General features: G+C 59.2%; 5 protein-coding genes across 5 annotated transcripts; all 5 read right to left on the minus strand.

Annotated features, from left to right (window-relative positions):
* Window positions 1–423: 423 nt before the first annotated feature.
* LMXM_17_0720 (conserved hypothetical protein) lies at window positions 424–2,802 on the minus strand (the record flags this gene model as incomplete). The annotated part of the gene is made up of 1 exon (XM_003873893.1): window positions 424–2,802. The coding sequence occupies one exon, from the start codon at window positions 2,800–2,802 to the stop codon at window positions 424–426; it is 2,379 nt and encodes a 792-aa protein (XP_003873942.1).
* Window positions 2,803–5,387: 2,585 nt separating this feature from the next.
* On the minus strand, window positions 5,388–6,866 carry LMXM_17_0725 (guanosine monophosphate reductase; the record flags this gene model as incomplete). Its single annotated transcript, XM_003873894.1, has 1 exon — window positions 5,388–6,866. One exon carries the CDS (start codon window positions 6,864–6,866, stop codon window positions 5,388–5,390), a length of 1,479 nt encoding a protein of 492 aa, XP_003873943.1.
* An 815-nt stretch (window positions 6,867–7,681) lies between these two features.
* LMXM_17_0735 (ysine decarboxylase-like protein) lies at window positions 7,682–8,650 on the minus strand (the record flags this gene model as incomplete). The annotated part of the gene is made up of 1 exon (XM_003873895.1): window positions 7,682–8,650. One exon carries the CDS (start codon window positions 8,648–8,650, stop codon window positions 7,682–7,684), a length of 969 nt encoding a protein of 322 aa, XP_003873944.1.
* A 3,815-nt stretch (window positions 8,651–12,465) lies between these two features.
* On the minus strand, window positions 12,466–15,282 carry LMXM_17_0800 (putative OSM3-like kinesin; the record flags this gene model as incomplete). The annotated part of the gene is made up of 1 exon (XM_003873896.1): window positions 12,466–15,282. The coding sequence occupies one exon, from the start codon at window positions 15,280–15,282 to the stop codon at window positions 12,466–12,468; it is 2,817 nt and encodes a 938-aa protein (XP_003873945.1).
* A 1,441-nt stretch (window positions 15,283–16,723) lies between these two features.
* Window positions 16,724–17,863, minus strand: LMXM_17_0810 (conserved hypothetical protein; the record flags this gene model as incomplete). Its single annotated transcript, XM_003873897.1, has 1 exon — window positions 16,724–17,863. The coding sequence occupies one exon, from the start codon at window positions 17,861–17,863 to the stop codon at window positions 16,724–16,726; it is 1,140 nt and encodes a 379-aa protein (XP_003873946.1).
* Window positions 17,864–17,983: the final 120 nt, after the last annotated feature.

The following is a 17,983-nucleotide window of genomic DNA, read 5'->3' on the forward strand; positions in this document are numbered from 1 at the left end:
GGGAGCGGAATTTTGTGCGTGCGGAGAAGCCGCATCGGCGCGGATAGTTTTCGGTGGTACGAGGTCGAGGTCGTGCACACGCCCCCCAGGCCCCTTTTTTTCGTCTGTTGCCTTCATTTCCGTGGCAGTCAGTTCGTCCTCTTCGTCGCATATTATGTGGGCGGAGGGTACTCAGGTGGACGCATACACGCGCGGGCACACACACGCACTTCATGGCATCGTCAAACACATGCTGCACAGCCACACGGCCACACGTTGCTGGCAAGAAGGGGTGGGAGGGTGAAGGCTAGCGGGCGCGCGAGCGGCAGCAGCCATGGGAGTCCTCCTGCTGTGTGGGCGGGAATGATGTCCGAGAGAAGGGGAGAGGCAGAGTAAAGGGGGGGGTGAGGGCTGCAGTCACCTCCCACTGTTTGTTTCACCGCGTCACATCGCCGCAGCCACGGCCTCCACGAGAGAGACCATGTCGGAGGGCAGCTGCAGGCTTCGGTCTCGCACGAGGCCCACCATGCGCTGCACATCTTCCTTGGCCAAGCGTGACGGGGCTGTTACGTGAGGAGACTCGGGTGCACCGCAAGTCTTCGGCTGCTGCTGCTGCCGCAGGCGGTGCAGCTCACGACGCCACTCGTGCAGGATGCGCTCGTGGTAGTGATACAGGACTGACTGCTGTCCAACCCCAAGACGCATGCACAGCTCATACAACTCGTAGTCTACTGGCGGCAGCTCCTGCATATGGGAATATGTGCGGGGGTAGCGGGCGAGCTTGTCAGCGCTCAGCACAACGGCGCTGCTCTGCAGGGCGGGTGCCTCGTGACGGCCCACAAACGACGGAGCGAGATACGAAGGGCGGCCTTCTTCCTCATCCCGCAGGATGGGGGACTGCAGACTGATGCTGCGTGCCGCGCTGACGGCCTCCGACCGAGCTGGCTGTGCCGCCACGGCGCTAGCGGCAGTGTCGCGCAGCGTTGCTTCCGTACCCGCGCCAAGAACAGCGACGCCATTGTCTTTCCTTTGCGTCATCGCGGCAGCTTCTTTACGAGATTCTTGAAAGACATCGTCATCCGCATGCATCGAGGAGCTCTTCGGAGCCGGGTGCTCGGTCGCCACTTCAGCTTCAGAGGCCTGCTTCAGCTCCTCTGGCGTCATCCAACGGAACTCGTGCTCGGACAGCCACACCTTCATGCGTCTTCCACTCCCAGCTCCAGCGCCAGCGTCCGCGTGATTAGGAGGCCGTTCGTCCAGTGGTACTTCTGCAGCGGCCGCAATGTCCGTGTTGAGCATGCGCGCATAGTGAGCAATAGCCTCCTCCAGCAGCGACACATACTCCACGCACAGCTGCGCCTTAGCAAAGAGGTCAGCGCGCAGCTGCTGCGACAGGTTCACAGCAAGGTCGATGGAGACGTCATCGTCCGCCTGTCCACATAGTTTGCTGCCGGTCGCATCGCAATCATGAATGGGTGTCGCGGGTTTGGCGAGAGCACGACCTCGTGCATCGCTGGCGTGCAGTTGCTCTTGATGAGCGCTGCGGCTCTCCTTCAGCGCTGCCGCCACGGCAGGTCGCAGTGTGTGACGTGGCACCTCGAAGACATAACGTGGTGCCTCCTCTGGAGTGTTGTACGGCGCATCCGGTGTCACTGTGAAGGACAGCCCGCGGTATTCCTCCTGCCAATCGTCGATTCCGAGTCGCGATGGGTGGAGTGACGGGGGCAGTGGGTCCAGGTGCCCGAAGGAGTGGACGCGGAAGGCAGCGGACGAGGCCGACGCCACGGACGACGACGGAGATATTATCTCTTGCAACGGGAAGAAGCGATGGAGCACCTCCCTGGAGATCTGGTTTGCCATCACCAGCGCCAAGCCGTCCTCTTGACGAAGTTGCCGAAACGACGCGGAGGCGCCGCCGACTGAGCTAGGCAGCGTCGGCCCAACAAAGAGCACATCGATGGCTTGACGGATCGCCCCACTCCAGAAGCCGATGCCGTAGGCTTTGGTCGAGCGTATATCAGGGAGGAACAGCATCGCAGGCACGGCGGGTGTGATAGAGAAGGAGGAGGTCGGTGCTGCTGCTGCGGCAGTGGTCGCAGCGCCGAGCGGAGCGCGAGCCAGCGCCGCTGCCGCAGTGCTCGCCCTGTTGCCCTCGAGGAAGGCGATAGGTGGCGTGACCACCCCGTACGGGTCCTCTTCCTCAGGATCCATCGCTGCCGCTGCTGCTGCCGCCCCCTTTGCGCCACTTCTCTCGCGCGAGACTTGTTCTGCCGCTGTCTTGTCACAGAATGCCGTCGTACCTGACTCGGCACCACGCGACGACGACACGTTCGGAGGCAGCCGCAGATCACTGAAGGACAGCCCGCGCTGCATTTCCCAGGGCAGCACCGCAGTCCACACGTGGAGAGGCACCACCTTGCGGTACACGAAAGGGGGGATGGTGGGCGCAGAAGACGAAGCAACGCCGGCCACCTTCGCGGCCAACGCAGGGTCGCCAGCGCCATCGCGACCCTTGCGGGCACGCCACAAAGGCCACCAACGCCCTTCTCGCGCTGCACGGGCCTTGCCGACCGCAGTTCCGCTGATGCCACCTGCACCTTGTGCGACGGTGCTCTGAGACGCGGGCGGCATGCGGGTTATAGTGATGACTAGCTCGGCTGCGAAGGTCGGCTTCTCCTGCAACGGGGTGCGCGTGTACGCCAGCCAATTGCGCAGCACGCGCTTCAGGGCATTGTAGTCGCGGTTGATTGGAAGCTGTATGTGTGACTTCACAATATCGTAGACCGTGCGCGGTGAAGGCGCTAGTGGTGTCGGCCGTGGCATGGCTGCGTGGACTGACGCGAACTCCTGTGGTAGAACACCGCGAAGGCAGAGTTTTGTGGAAGAAAAGGGGACGAGAGATGAGGTGCAACGGCGTTGCGTGTTCGTGACTGCAGAGCCGGGCGAGAGACGCGAAACGCAGCTGAAGACAGCAGAAGCCACATGAGAGAGACCTTAGGAGGGGAAGCTGGGGGGACGCGGATCAGCGAAAGGGCTGAGCAGCAGTGTCGGAGGCGCATTTGCGGTCGACTCGTTCAGAGAAGTTGCGTGAGTGTGTCAGAGAGAAGCAAGGCTTCAATGCGCCTAAGCGTCCATACACCCACACGCACAGACACGCAAACGTTGGCGGCAGGTCCTTATGATGTACTCTCTCTGCCTCTGCCGCCTCGTCGCTATCCTGCCGTCTCTCTCGCCGTCCGCTCACCGTTTAACGCACTAGCTCGTATACGAGGGTGCATCAAGCACTTATATCTATATATGGACATCTCTATCTAGCTATATGTATGTATGTATGCCTATTCCCAACTTCTTCGCGGGTGCGGTACATCGACTTTTGTCTTTCATTCAACAACATTCATGTATATACATGTATATATATATATGAATATATATATATATATATACATATACGTATATACACACACATACGTTATGTATGTATGTACATATGTATAAGTATCTATCTAAATATGTGTGTATATGTGTATGTGTATATGTATAATGTATGTATATGTGGGCCAGCGGCGTGCGATTACGACTTTGCTCACATCTCTTCTCTGGTACGAAGATAAGTCGAATATGCTTTGGCAAAGCCAGTGAGAGGGAAAGGGGATGTGAGAGAAGCGCTGGACACGACCACTCAGACGCTGATGATGATACCATCCCTGTGTCCGCACCTTCCATTTCGGTCATGCATTGCTCTTGACGAGCATGAGACGTTAATGCCTCCGTCCCTTCGCCAGCGTGAGAGAGAGAGATGGGCAAAGGGGAAGGAGTTACGCCGACGCCATGAGCGAGTCGGCACACCCGTCTCCATCGATCCAATCTCCGGGCGTGTGTGCGCGGTCGGGCCGCCTACAGCGAGGCCATGCCGGCAGGGGCCGAGCGCGTCGGCCATACAAGAGCACACACACGCACATACGCCTGTGCGTGCGCACGGGCGGGGGTGCGGCGCTACACGTCCTTCCAGCGTACGGTGCCACCGGGTGCGGACATGCAGGGGGCCCCCGGGGGGGGGCGAGAGCTACATTCTGGGCGCACGGACAGCAGACATAACGAGAGACAAGGGGCCGTGCGGTCACCGTCGCCCATCCGCAGCCGGAACGGAAATGAGAAGGAGCACTCACGGGCAGAGCAAAGAGCGCGCCGCCACCGGGCATCGGGGGAGCGGCCCCATCGTCCCCCCGATGCCGTCGCACCGCCGTGTCCCGAGGAATGCGTGCGGGCGTGAGTGCATGGCGTACATAAAGGAAATTATTCAATATGCTTTCCGCAGCGACTCGTGCCCGCTCGCGTGGCGGCGTCGAGCAGGAGATCAGACGCGTGGGTGCCGAGAGTCAGCGAGCGAACGATAGGTGGGGTGTCAGCATTCTGTTGCACCCCTTCCCATCCCCCCTCCCCCAAGCATGCCTTTATCATGATATGTGCATGTCCAGATGGGTAGAGAAGATAAGGAGAGCCGAGGCAGAAGAAACAACAAAAAAATGAAGGCCATATCAAGGAAAGCATGCGATACACGTGTGTGCCTGTGTGTGTGTGTGCGCCCGCATGCGTGGCCCTTTTTCTCTCTGGCGCCTGTGTCAGCACCCCACGTCCCCCAACCCTCCCTCCTGCTACCACCACCACCACACATTACACTCGGCCTGTGCGTAGACATATACACGGGCATAGCACGCCTGCGCCATCCACATGATGGGGAGAGTTTCAGCGTGGCTCGAAGACATCTGTCACCACGCCCTCGCTGTCCACTGGTGGTGGGAGCCTGCGCCACCGCGGAAGACGCACCACGCGGCGACCAGCACAATGGGAGCGGCTGTGAGGCGGCACTGCGAGGCGGGTGTGTGGAGTCTGGTGCAGAGGTCGTACTCCGATGGCTGAGTCGACACAGTGCTGTACCGGCGTGTGTCTAGGGCTGCTTCGCGCCACGCGATGCGAGGGGGGGGGGGCTGTGACAGGGCCCGGTGCTCGAGAGCGCGGTTGGACCTCGTGTTAAGTGGCAGAGACATGAACTCGAATGGAAAAGAAATGGCAGGTCGTTCCTCCGACTTTTCCGTCTGGATCGCATCAACAGAAGGAGAACACCGAGTCACACTACAACACACACACACACACACACAACGATACCTGTGCAAAAGACACTTGACCAGCGGAGGGGGGGGGGGAGAGGGAAGAGGGCAAAAGCAGGGAAGGAGAGGGAGGAGGCACTGCAGGGCGTCAACTGCGCGCGGTGAACTTCCGATACCCCCCTCCCCCAACCGGCCCATTCAGAGAAGCAGCGCTAGACCAAGTCCGCAAAGAGCATGAATGCTCACTTATGACGTTTATGCGTGTCTCTCTCTGTATTTATGTAGGCAGTGCCATAGGGCCCCTTACAGCTTCGAGATATCGTGGCTGCCGCTCTCCCGCAAACCGGCACCCGACATGCGCACAAACCTTGCGCGCTGCTGCATATCCGCAATGCTGTGGGAGCCGCAGTACGAGATGCCGGAGCGCAGGCCACCGACAAGTTGCTTTAAAATTGGTGCGAGGGGGCCCTTGCACGGCACGCTGCCCTCGACACCCTCCGGCACGAGATCATTAAAGACGTCCTCGTCAACGCGTTTTTCGCGCTCCGCCTTGCTGACGTTCGCGCCAAAGCCAGCCATGCCGCGAATGATCTTCACCTTCTTGCCGTCCTTTACAAGAACGCGGCCTGGAGCCTCGTCTGTGCCCGCCAGCATGTTGCCCAACATCACCGTGTCCGCGCCCGCAGCAATCGCCTTGCAGATGTCCCCGGCAGTCTTGACGCCACCGTCGGCGATGCACGGCACACCATGCTTCTTCGCCACGCGAGCACAGTCCATCACAGCAGACAGCTGCGGCACGCCGGAGCCGGCCACGAGCCGGGTAATGCAGATGCTGCCCGGACCCACACCAATCTTCAAGCCATCTGCTCCCGCGTCGATGAGGTCCTGCGCGCCCTCCGCCGTGGCGATGTTGCCGGCGATGATGTCGACCTTGCTGGTGAGCGGGCTCGCCTTGAGTGCTTTCACCATGTCGATGCAGAGGTCGCTGTGGCCGTGCGCGATATCCACGACGAGCACGTCCACGCCGGCGTCCACTAGGGCGGCAGCACGCTTGTGATCCTCTTTCTTCACGCCGATGGCGGCGCCGACAACGAGGCGGCCACGCGAGTCAAGGGTGGCGTTGCGGTTGCCAGTCAGCTTCAAAATGTCCGACTGAGTGATGAGGTAGAGCAGCTCTCCTTTGGGACCCAGCAGCGGAATGTTGTTGGTCCGCTTCACGCGCATGACCTCGCGAGCCTCCTCCAGGGTGATGGCGGTGTTGGTCGAGACGACCATTCGGCTCACCGGGGTCATGAGGGTTTCGACGAGGGCGGAGTCGGTTGCAAAGACAAGGTCGCTCTTGCTGAGCACCCCGCACAGGCGGCGGCTGGTGAAGTCGTCCACCACCATTAGGCAGCTGACACCGCCCTTTCGGCCGGACCAGTTCAGCTCCTCGAGAGCCTCTGCCTTCGTCGCCGACGGCAGGATCATGCGCGGTTCTTCAATCAGGAAGGACTGGGCGCGCTTCACCTTGCGCACCATCGCGCACTGTTCCTCAATGCTACAGAAGCGGTGCAGGATGCCAATGCCGCCTTCGCGCGCCATCGTCACGGCCGTCTTGTCCTCGCACACGGTGTCCATGTTGCTGGCGACGATGGGAATCTTGAGGTGAATGTTGCGGCTGAGGCGTGTGTTTGTGTTGACGGCCTTGCGAGAGCGCACAGGGCTGCGCTGCGGGATGAGTAGAACGTCATCGTAGGTGAGTCCCTCAGGGAGGGTGGGAAGACTGCCCAGGGCCGCCATTTCCAGCCAAGAGAGGCGCAAAGGAGGAAGAAGAACGGAGGAGTCGGTGGGACGTGTGTGTATAGATATATATATATATATATCTATATCTATATGTATACACACAACGAAGACGGTACGCGTGCTTGTGCGAGGACGAAGAGAGAAGGGCCCCGGGTGTGGGGTAGGCAGAGGCGAGGAGGGAGGCGAGGAGACATGGAAGTGCGGTGCCGAGGCGGAGACATGCAGCCCAGGAAAGGGGCGTGAGTAGGCGGTCTCTATCTCTCGTTGTGCTTGATGCCCTTCTTCCCGTCCTTTTGGCTGCGGGCGGCAGTCCCCTTCGGAGACTGGCAAGCACACATACACACACACAGATCCAGAACCATCCGTACACGCGAGAGATCGTTAGGGCTCACACAGGTAATGCCCCGGGCAACGAAGTCGGTCGTCGGTGTAGCGACATTTATGTGCGCGACGATACGGTCTTTTTAAGATAGGAGAAACAGAGGTGCTGGGGGGGTGAACGCCGGACGGACTGTGGGGTGCTGGACGAAGGGCGGGTGGGAGTGGGTGGGGTACAAGCCGGGTGAGCTGGGGGGGGGGAGGGCCAAACGCACGCAGCACCCGCCCGCTCGCTCGCATCCCACGATCCGCGGCACGCATCCGTTGGGAATAAAAGGGCGGAGGTACGATGGAGAAGGGAGGAGGGACAAAAAACGCACCGTACTCACGAAGAGGGCCGTTACCGTCTGGCCGCGCCTCAGCACCCCACAACAAAGCGATGCCCTCGCACACCCCACACTCCGACAAGGGCGTGCCGTTGTGGTCCTCGGCACCTAGGGCCGACTTGTCCAGATCAGCGTGGAAAACGGGCTCGGCGGCGGCACAAAGGACTTGAGCGCTTCCATGACCTCGACCGCGGTTGGCTTGATCACCAGAAAGTCGAAGACCTTCTCCTCCACGAAGCCCTCGGCAATGAGGTGCCTCAAAAGCGCAACGAAAGGGTCGAAAAAGCCGTCGACATTCACAATGCCGATCTTGGGCCGATAGGCGTTGAGCTGGAACAGCGTGATCACCTCCAGCAGCTCATCAAAGGTGCCGACGCCGCCTGGCAGCGCGACCACCGTGTTGGAGTGGGCAAACATGATGCTCTTCCGCTCCGACATGGTAGCTGCTGTGTAGATGCGGTCGCCAATCATCGCCCCCGATACCTCGCGCTCCGACAGGGCGTTGGGGATGATGGAGATGATCTTGCCATTCAGTGCCTGCGCCTCCTTCGCCAACGCACCCATAATACCGACTGTGCCACCGCCGTAGACGACAGGCTGCTTCGCCTCTTCGACAATGTACTTGGCGAGAGCCTTGGCCTCCTGCGTGTACGCGGGCTTGCTGCCGCTGCGCGAACCGGCGAAAACCAGCACACCCTTCTGCAGCAGCGGGTCGTCCACGTCCTTGTCAGACCACACCTGTGGCCTGCTGTCCATTGCCGGCTGCGACGCGACGCTGCTGTACACCGTTAGCTTCTGTTCCTCAACGGCGATCCCGGCTACGACTTTAAAGAGGTTCTGGAGGGGCGCGCTCTTCAGGTGAGTGTCTTCAAAGTCGCGCATGCTGTTGTAGCGCTCCAGTACGAGGTACTGTAGCGGCACCGGCTGGCCATTCTCGAAGACCTGATGCAGCTCGTAGGTGAGAGTGCCTGGCTCATTGCGAACGGAGTGCTGATACAGCGGGGCGAAGGCGTCGAGGAACTTCTGCTCCGCCTCGCCGTCGCGCAGCTTGATGGTGAAGACGGCCGCCACAACCATTTTCTTCTGCCCTTATGCTCGTCGTTTCGATGACTCGGCAATGGGCCTTCCGTGCGAGATATGTGACAGTGGGTTGTGCGGACTGCTCTTGTGCAATGTGCTTGTATGCCTTCCCGGCTTGTGCGTGTGTGCTCTACAATTCGCTTCTGAGGAATGACGGACAGTCACAGGCGTGTGTGTGTGTGAGGAAAGGCTAAGGCGTGCTTCATCGAAGGTGGCTGTGGGCCAGAGGTGTACTCACAGGACGGAGGAGGACCCACACGAAGAAGCGCAAAGAAAACGAGCGGAGAAAGAGGGAGAAGGAGAATGTAAAAGCGGCAGCGACGATGATGACGGGACAGCAGTTGTGGTACCACACGCACACACGCATGCGCCAGGGGAAGGGAGGGGCTGGACACAAACTGCAGGGAGAGAGGGGAGGAGGAATGACCCCCCTCCCCCTTATGGGCAGCGATGTGAGCGCCGCTTTTTCCACCATCAGCAGTCACGTGGAACGAGGCGTGAGCAACAAGTGCAGAGAGTAAGAGCGAGAGGAGGAGCACGAGCACGAGATCGGGATGAGGGTAGGTGCGCCCCTCCGTTTGTCTGCATCTCGTGAAGTCGAGCCGCTACCAATCCTGTGCTCCCTCACAAGGTGTCTCGACTCACCTTGCACGCCATCTTTTGTTCTCAGCGAATCCGTGAGCGCGGCAGCAGCGGTCGCGCCTTTTGACCATACCACATCATCATGGTGAAGTCGCCTCGAATCCCTCCTTACCTTTTCTGCACGTGCTTTTTTTTGATTTGCCGACCTTGTGGTGATGCAGCACATCGGTGGACGACGCATGAGCACACAGACACATACAAAGCGAGAGTGCGAGTGAGAGTGGTGTGCACACGTGCGTCCATTGTATCGCCATCCCTCCCTCTCTCCCCGACTTCTCCCCGTCCCTCCTTGTCCAGGAATTGAGGAGAGAAAGCGGAGACATGAAATTAAACCAATAGAGCAAACATGTATGGAAGAGGTGAAGGCGGTGAGGATGCGACAGGGGGTGGGGGTGGTGGTGTTGGTGGTAACGGCAACGTTACGTTCCGTCTATTCATTCGACGCGCCGCCCACGTACCCACCCACGCTTTTCCGCGCAACGGTGGGGCGAGAAAAACACAAGACAACATTACAAAATGCACAACGCCGAGGGGGATGGGGAGAAAGGGGAGGAGGAGGATGCGGTGGGGAGAACAGCAGCAGGATTCTCCACCCACAGCGAACAAGGCGCGCCAACACACACACACACACACACAGACGCGGACAGAGTCTTACATGCACGTGCAGGCAAGCAGGTCACATGTAGAAGGGGGAGAGGAAGAGGAAGCGAAAAAAAGAGAAGTCCGCAACAAGCAACAGAAACGGGAGCGTCGATCATTCTCGCTCCCCCGCCTCCTCCCCCCTCCAAAAAAAAAACGATATACACATACAGTGTCTATACATATGAAAGGAAACAATGGCGCGGGAGAAATCAAACACAGAGCCACATGAGAGGAAGAGCAACCACCGCGATGGCAGCAACCAAACATCGAGGAGGATGCGAAAACACGGGAGGGGGTGGGGGTGGGGTGAAATGACGGTGTGCGGCGAAGGCGGGGACAGGAGAGAGAGAAATAGGTGCAGAGATGGGGAGAGGCGGTGGTGTGTGTGTGTGTGTGTGTGTGCCATCCGCTGACAGCATAATAAATTTCCTGCCCTTCTATACGTCTCTACCTTTGGCGCTCTCCTCCTGCGCATCCCGTTCGCTCTTCATTATCTTCGCCAGGGGGCGAAAGAAGAGAACAAGTTCAAGGTCAACAGCGGCATCAACCATCAATTTCTTTTTTTCTATTGGCACGCAACTCACGCTGGGCTGATGAGAGGTCTGCACACTCCACGACATTCCCACATCCGTCACGCCCCCGACTTCCTCGTTCCACGCCGTCTCCTCCCCCCTGCAAGCGGTATATCAACCCCCGCCATGACACGTGATACATCCCATCAACACGATGGTGCTGGGAAAAGGGGGACATTCAGTTCCCCCGTCACAGAACACAAAAGGTGTGTGGATGTCGGGTGGTGGTAGCAGCTGGCAGTAGGAGGGGAGACGTCAGTGTAGAAGAGAGAGAGATATCAAGGGAGGAGAGAGGGGAAGGGGGCAGGAGCGGATAACTAGCGCAGAGACACACACACACACACAGGCTCAGGCACAGGCAGAGTGGTACATTGGTGAAAAGGGGGAAAATCAAAAAAGCAGGGAAAACACAAGAAGAGAGAAAACGCGGGGGTGTGGAGGGAGAGGTGAGGCACTGCTGCTGCTGCTGGTGGTGGTGGTAAGAGACTTATGCACAGAGGGGTGGGGAGAGAAGCGAGGAGACCCGCTCGGGGTTGAGGTACATCCATTATACACACCCACAGGCACGGCAGAGGAGAGGGAGGCCCTGGGGTGAAACACACGCACCACACACACACACACACACTTCTACAAAGAGCCACACAAAGAAGTGGTCACATCTCAGTGTGTCACACCATCCCCTTGTTTTCTTGCGCTCACGCACATAGACGGCGCAGATCGACCAACAACGAGCTGTAAGAAAGTAAAGCGAGAGAGAGTCACAGAGGGCTATGCGTATCGGCGTGTGTGCGTCGACTCCCCAATCGTTTTCCCCCCTCCCCCTCCCCCGACCCTCACCGACGGTTCCAGCGGAATAATCAAAAGAAAAAACAACGAAGGAACAGAACAGCAACAAGACAAGGCTGCATGGAGAGAGAGAGAGACAGAGGGGAGGCTTTCCTGTAAAGTTTCTTATGTGTTTTTTTTCTTTCTGCTTCGTAGGTGTGACGTCCTCCCGATGCGTGCCCCCTCCCCCTCCCCCTCGCGGTGACTCGAGCCTCCCCACCCCCACACCTCTCAACGGATGTAAGAAAACAGGAGCGAAACCGAAAAAAAAGGAAAAAAAAAAGAACGGTGAGGAGTGACGGAGGAGTATGGCAGTCGAAGCAGGCGTTATGCATATATACATGTATACACATATATACATATATATACACACATATACATATATATACATATGGTATCGCTTTCTCCGAATGGCGTGTGCCTCGGCGCGTTGGTGGAAGGGGACCAACGGTAAGTAGAAAAAGAAAAGGAAAAGAAAAAAGAGGCCCTCCCCCACCATCGTCCACAGACAACGCGAGACATACGTCACACGGCCGTTTCCCTCTCTTCCTCACACGCGGCGGCGCAGCACAGATGTGCGTGCGCATCTCTGTATACATGAGTAAGAGATTCATGCTAAGGCGAAACGGTGTGGGAGGTGTGGGGGTGGGGAGAGAAGACAGAAAAAGCACAGAGGCCTCTGCGCTCAAAGCCAGAGAAGAAGAAAACCTTGACGCACGCGCAAACACGCGCATGCCGCCCACATGGGCATGAAGCTGTACTGGAGACGAGAAAAGGAGAAGGACAAGCAGAAGCGCTCAGCCCAGCACGCGCACGCGCCCATGCAGAGATTCGGGAACATAGTGAGAGGGGTGGAGGGGTGGTGGTAGTGTGTGTGTGTGTGAGTGGGGATAATACACACGCGCGCACACACAGACGCATAAAGGAAAAGGGAAGAGGTCTGATCGGCGAGATTACGCGGGGATGGGGAAGAGAGGGAGGGGGGCAAAGGGGGAGGAGCCACACACACGAGAAGTAGGGAGCATCATATGGAGTTGCAAGGGGAGATGGAGGGATCTGAGGCAGAGAGGGGGGGGGGCGGAGAGGAGGAGCAACCGCTGCATATGAATGCGTGTATGCGTCCCGGTCTTGTTACGGGTACTCGGCGTCGTCTGAGGGGTCTGTCGTGCCACGCCGCACAACGGACTTGGCGCTGCGCACCTCACCCATGGCGAAGAGGTCGTCCTTGCGACGGCGCTCCTGCTTTGCGCGCTCGAGGGCGTTCTGGATCTGCTCCTTCTGCTCCAAGGCCTCGGCCTCGTCATCGGAGAGCTCGATGCGGCGCAGCAGGCGCATCTGCTCCACCTTCTTCTCCTCCAGAGCTTTGCGGAGGTCCTCGCACTCGCACACCTTCATGTCGAACCGCTCTTCCCACTTGCTCAGTTCCTCCTGCAGCTTATGGAGCTTCTTCTTCAGCTTCTTCTGACGGAGCGACTTTTCATTCAGTTCAGCGCTTCGCTGCTCAGAAAACTCGGCGACGCGCTTATTGATGAGCTGCTGCATCTGCGCATCCTTGTTCTCCAGCTGCTCGCGGAACTGCTGTTCCAGCACCACGAGGGCCTCCGTCTTTTCCCGTAGAGAGATCTGGAAATACTCCGCCTTCTCATTGTTCTTTATGATGATGGCCTTCTGCTTCTCCAGCAATGTGCGCATCTGCTCTAGTTGGTCAGAGCGCTCGCGCAGGCGGGCTTCCAGCCGCGCCACCTCGTCCTCTGAGCGAGTGGCAGCTGCCAGTTTCACCTCGTACTCCTGCTGCATTTCGGCGAGCTGCCGGTCGTGCTGCGCCACGGTGGACTCCAAGTTGGTGAGCTCCGTGCGTTGAGCCTCCAGCTCCGCGTAGAGAGACTCGCGAGAAGCAGTCACGTGCTCCACCTTGGCCTTCGCCTCCTCAAGCTCCGCCTGGAGGCTGCTAATGGCTGCGGCTTTCTGAGCCGCCGCACTTGTGGACGACTGCAGCTCCAGCAGCACCGCTGAGTCCGCCGTCGCGTTCTTTGAGATGGAGGCCGAGTTTTGCTGGGGTGCGGCCAGCGCAGCGGTCGAGTCAGGCAGAGGAGAGGTTGCCGGCATCAGCTGGTGTCGCAGCTTCTCGTTTTCCTCACGTAAAAGCTTGATCGCTGCCGCGCCCTTGTCGTCGAGCTTAATCGCTGCCAGCAGCTTCTCCTGCATTGTGTAGTCCTGCTGCTGCCCCATTCCCACCGCAGCTTGACCATCGCCGATGCTGTTGCCGGGTGCGACCGAGGCTCTCTTCCACTCGGCCAGCTCCTCCTTCAACTCCGCCAGGTGCCGCTCCAGCTGCGCCTTGCTGGTCTTAAGCTCCTTCTTGGTTGCCCTGTGCTCTGCCTGTGACACCTTGAGGTCCGCCGTCAGCGACTGGATCTTCTTCAGGGACGACTCACCGCCTCCTTCGACCTTCTTCTTGGCGTTTCGCAGTACCTCCTCGAGTGTCAGAGTGACCTGCAGCTGCTCCAGACTCTGCGCCGCCTTCTCCGTCGGTGTCAGGAAGTAGTTGTAGCACTGCGTCCAGACGTCGTTCAGCTGGGACTGCATGGCCGCCCCGCCGCTCTCCGAGATCTGCAGCTGATTCTGCAGTTGGGCAATTTCGTCTTCCATGGAAAGGAGGCGGGTGTTAAAGGTCTGCCGCTCGGCTGCAAGAGTGGCCTTCGACATCTCGTAGTCGACCAAATCCGCTTCACGGCTCTTCGTGGCGTTGTCCAGCTGCACTTCCAGTTGACCTATCTTCTCTTGAAGCTGCACCACCTCCTCCTCCAGCCCAGCCGTGCCCTGGGTCTCGTACTTGGCCAGTTTCTCGCGCAGCTCCTTCACTATTTCCGTCAGTTCCGCGATCTTCTGATCCTTCGAGTCCATGTTCACGACCGGCTTGTTCTTGATCTGCTTGGCGCGGTCGGCAAAGCGCAGCGTCGACACCGTCTCCGACATGTTGCGCTCGCTGGGGTTGATGTTCGCAAACATGACGGTCTTGCTGTTTCCACCAAGCGAGTCCTTCAGCAGCATCGTCAGAGGGCTACTGCGGAACGGCACGTGGGTGCCGCCCTTGACAATGGTGTCGATGACGGTGCCGAGCGCGCTCAACGAGAGGTTGATGTTACACCCCTCCTTCAGCGTGTCACCCGAGGCGCCTGTCTTGCCCTGGCGCTCCGAGCCGGCAAGATCCACCAGGTTCAGCTTGCTCGACACGGCGCGGGTGCTGCCGTCTTCGAGGGTCTCGGTGCACTCCAGAATGAGGGAGAAAACGGAGTGCGAGCGGCTGCTGTCGGCGTTCAGCTCCGTGGACGCGACGCGGCGACGGTCTGTGCCCTCCTCCAGGTGCCGAATAACATCCTCCGGGAACTTGACCTGCGCCACAACGGCACCTTTCACAAAAAAAGTGTGGTCCTTGTTTTCGCGGATGTCCAATGACACCTGCTGCTTCGCTAGCAGGTCGCGCACCTTACCATTGTACAACTCCATGAAGGACACATACATGCTGACGGTCGTGCTCGGTGATTCGTTTTTCATCTTCTGCACGGAGTCGAAAATGTGCATGACGCAGCGGGGGATCACACCCTCCAGCGTGCTGTTGCCCATCACACCCGTCATCGTGTGTGTCTTACCAGAGCCGGACTGGCCGTAGGCGAATACTGTCGCGTTGAAGCCGCTGAGCACGGACTCCGTTAGTGGCATAATGAACTGGGTGAAGATGTCCTCCTGGGAGAAGCTGTTGTTGATCACCGCGTCAAAGGTCCAGCGATCGGGCTCGCCAATGATGCTCTTCACGGTCACGGTGTTCTGCGCCATGTCAAGGTCGACGCAGCTCTTGTGACCCATCGCGCTCTCCTTCTCGCTAAACGGACGGCATCGGACGAGCACCTTAATGTTCTCCGCCGCGGCGGCCTGGTCTTTCTTGCCCATCGAGAATGCAGAGGGGGGAATTGTGTGTGTGTGTGTGTAAGGGAAGAGGAAGGATGTGTGCGTCTGTGCGTGTGTGCTTGAGGGTGCACTACGACGTCGGTTATCGGGCGTGTGAGAGCGCGTCTGCGTACAAGGGGTGGGGGAGAAGTAGTAGTCGGGGATAGATCACGGAGCAGGAGGGAGGGAGAGATGAACGAAGGCAGCCTCTCATCATCACCCACCACCACCACCACTACGACACACACCCGCCTCTCTTGCACAGCCACGAGAGAAGAAAAAAGAACGCAACGCGCGCGTACGCACCCAAACGGAGAGGGAGTGAGAGAGACAGGGGTGGGCAACGCAGCACCGCGTAAGGGTGCCCTGAGCGACTCAGCGTGGGGCGCGTGTGCAGGCGCTGACGGCCAGACCAGTGCGTCTTTTGCGCACGTCTATGTGATGGCAAGAGCGACAAGAGAAATGACGAGTCTGGCAACAACAATAATGGCTGATGCGGGGGTGGAGGCTTCTCAGCAAGAGGGGTGCTATGTATATGTCTGTACGTGTGTGCGTGTGCGAGGCAGATACACTACTGCCATTGCCATTATTATTATTCGTTGTTCATGTCCACGTGTTGGGGCACATGAGCAACAGCGTGTGGTGGTGGGGCATGCGCACACGTGCATGGTCGTGTGTGGGGGTGGGGAGAACATGCCATAGAGAAAGGGGATGCCCGAAATGAGGTGGAGAGTGATGTGTGTGTGTGTGTGTGTGTGACAGAGAGGAGTGCGGAGCAGGAAAGGGAGAGGACGGGGCGGGAGGGGGAGGAGAGTGGCGGCGGCGGCAGGCGGGCACCCCTCCCCCTCACCCCCTCAAACACAGACCCGAGACACCACTGAATGCTCCCGTAGGCGCTTACGTACACTGTCTGTGTGCGTGCCGGCGTATTCGTCGGCAAAAGACACCTCAGCGTCATCTACGTCGCATTGCTCTCGCGCCCTCTTCTCGTCCTTTTTTCAGATGGGCCGCTCCCTGGACGGAGGTGGACGCCCGGGATGGCAACCTGCACCTCTCACTACCCCCTTCTTCACGCGAGAGTGTGTGGGAGGGAGGGAGGGAGGGAGGGACGCGCTTTGTGTTTTCGTTCTTTCGGGCGTGTCAAGTCACCGCCGCATTTAATGGGTGCATGTCACAGCGTTCTCTGGGAGAGACACGAGACAGACACAGAGAGAGAAAGGCTGCGGCAGACATCGAACACCATACACACCGTATGCCGCATCAAACATGCACACCACTGTGGTTAGCAAGAAGCATAAGGTAACCGCACAAGCCGTTCAGTTGATCGGCCGACCGAGGTGGACTTGACTATCGTGTCGCGCCACCAGGCCCACGCACGGTTGCCTCTGCCTCAGCGCCAGAGGGGGACGGTGAGGGGAAAAGGGATGCTTAGAACTCTCCTCTCCTACTTTGTGAGGTGTTGCGAGGCTGTGGCAGCTTCGTCTTCCCACGCCTTCAGCGCTGCCAGCACATCCGCCGACACCACCGGCTCAACGACCAGTGGCAGAGGTGTTTCATGTAACGTCGGACGCAGGTACATCCCGTTCAGCACCTGCAGGGCCCGCACCGCGGCGGCGGCTGAGGTGAACACCACCTCAAGCGTCTTCGTGTTTGGGCGGATTGCAGCCACTGTGTCACCGCGAGGAAGATCACCCAGCGCGGCGGCGTCTGCGGAGGCAAGGGACGGGGAAGAAGGCTTGGACGCCGCCTTTCTTGACAAGTATCGAGGAGGTGCCGCGTCGGTGGGCGAGTCCACGACTTCCGGCACCGGGTGGCATGCGTGGCCGGCCACTGCTGCTACGGCAGGTATACTGTTGGCGCGGCGGTGCACCATGCAGCTCACCAGCTCATCGGCGTTCTTCCCCTTGCAGACATGCTGAACACAAAGCTCTCGCACCTCCATGGCACCCATGTTCAGAGGTACGTTGTGCACCCGAACGACCTGGCTGGAAAGGCGAGTGACGCCGGCTGCATCGGTGAAGGTGCCGAGCGCGTACCGCCGCTGCAGCTGCTGGAGCAGACTAGAACGACTCGATGGGGTTTCTGCAGGCAGAACACTTGCTACGACTTTTTCCGTGTCGATTCCGGATGCTGCCATGCGATCGACGATGGCGCCAAGGCGATCGGCGGCGAAGATGTTGGTGGTGAGCTGATCTAGCCGAGCTTGCAGAGTGGCTACCTGCTCCGCTAGTTGTGCGCTTGACGGAAAAGCGCCAGGCGCGACTGTTGTAGCCGCGTGTGTCGCAGCTGCAAGGGAGGCACCACCGTCATGGCTTGCAGACGGCGAGGCGCATGCATCGGAGAGAGGCGCCGTCGTTGATTGAGCAACACCCTCTCCGGTACCACTGCCTGTCGCTGCGTGTGTGCCGGCAGGCCCGGCGAGATGTCGCCGTTCCATCTGCTGCACGAGCATGTCGGTGTTTCGCTGGCCCAGCACCACTTCTCCTATAGAACGGTGCACCTCGTTGAGCTTCCCGTGCAAGCCGTCCGCGGTGCTCTCCAGCTGCGCCACACGCCGTGTCAAGAGCAACAGCTCCTGCTGCATCAACCGGATCGTTTCTTCCTGTGTGCGTAACGTGTGCTGGGTGCGCCGTGTGAACTCGCGAAGCTGATCGATAGCGTGCGTGAGGGTCGAGAGAGTTGACGGCGCTGGCGAAGCCACCGC

This window comes from Leishmania mexicana, chromosome 17 (genome assembly GCF_000234665.1).
Source record: "Leishmania mexicana MHOM/GT/2001/U1103 complete genome, chromosome 17".
Lineage (NCBI taxonomy): Eukaryota > Euglenozoa > Kinetoplastea > Trypanosomatida > Trypanosomatidae > Leishmania > Leishmania mexicana.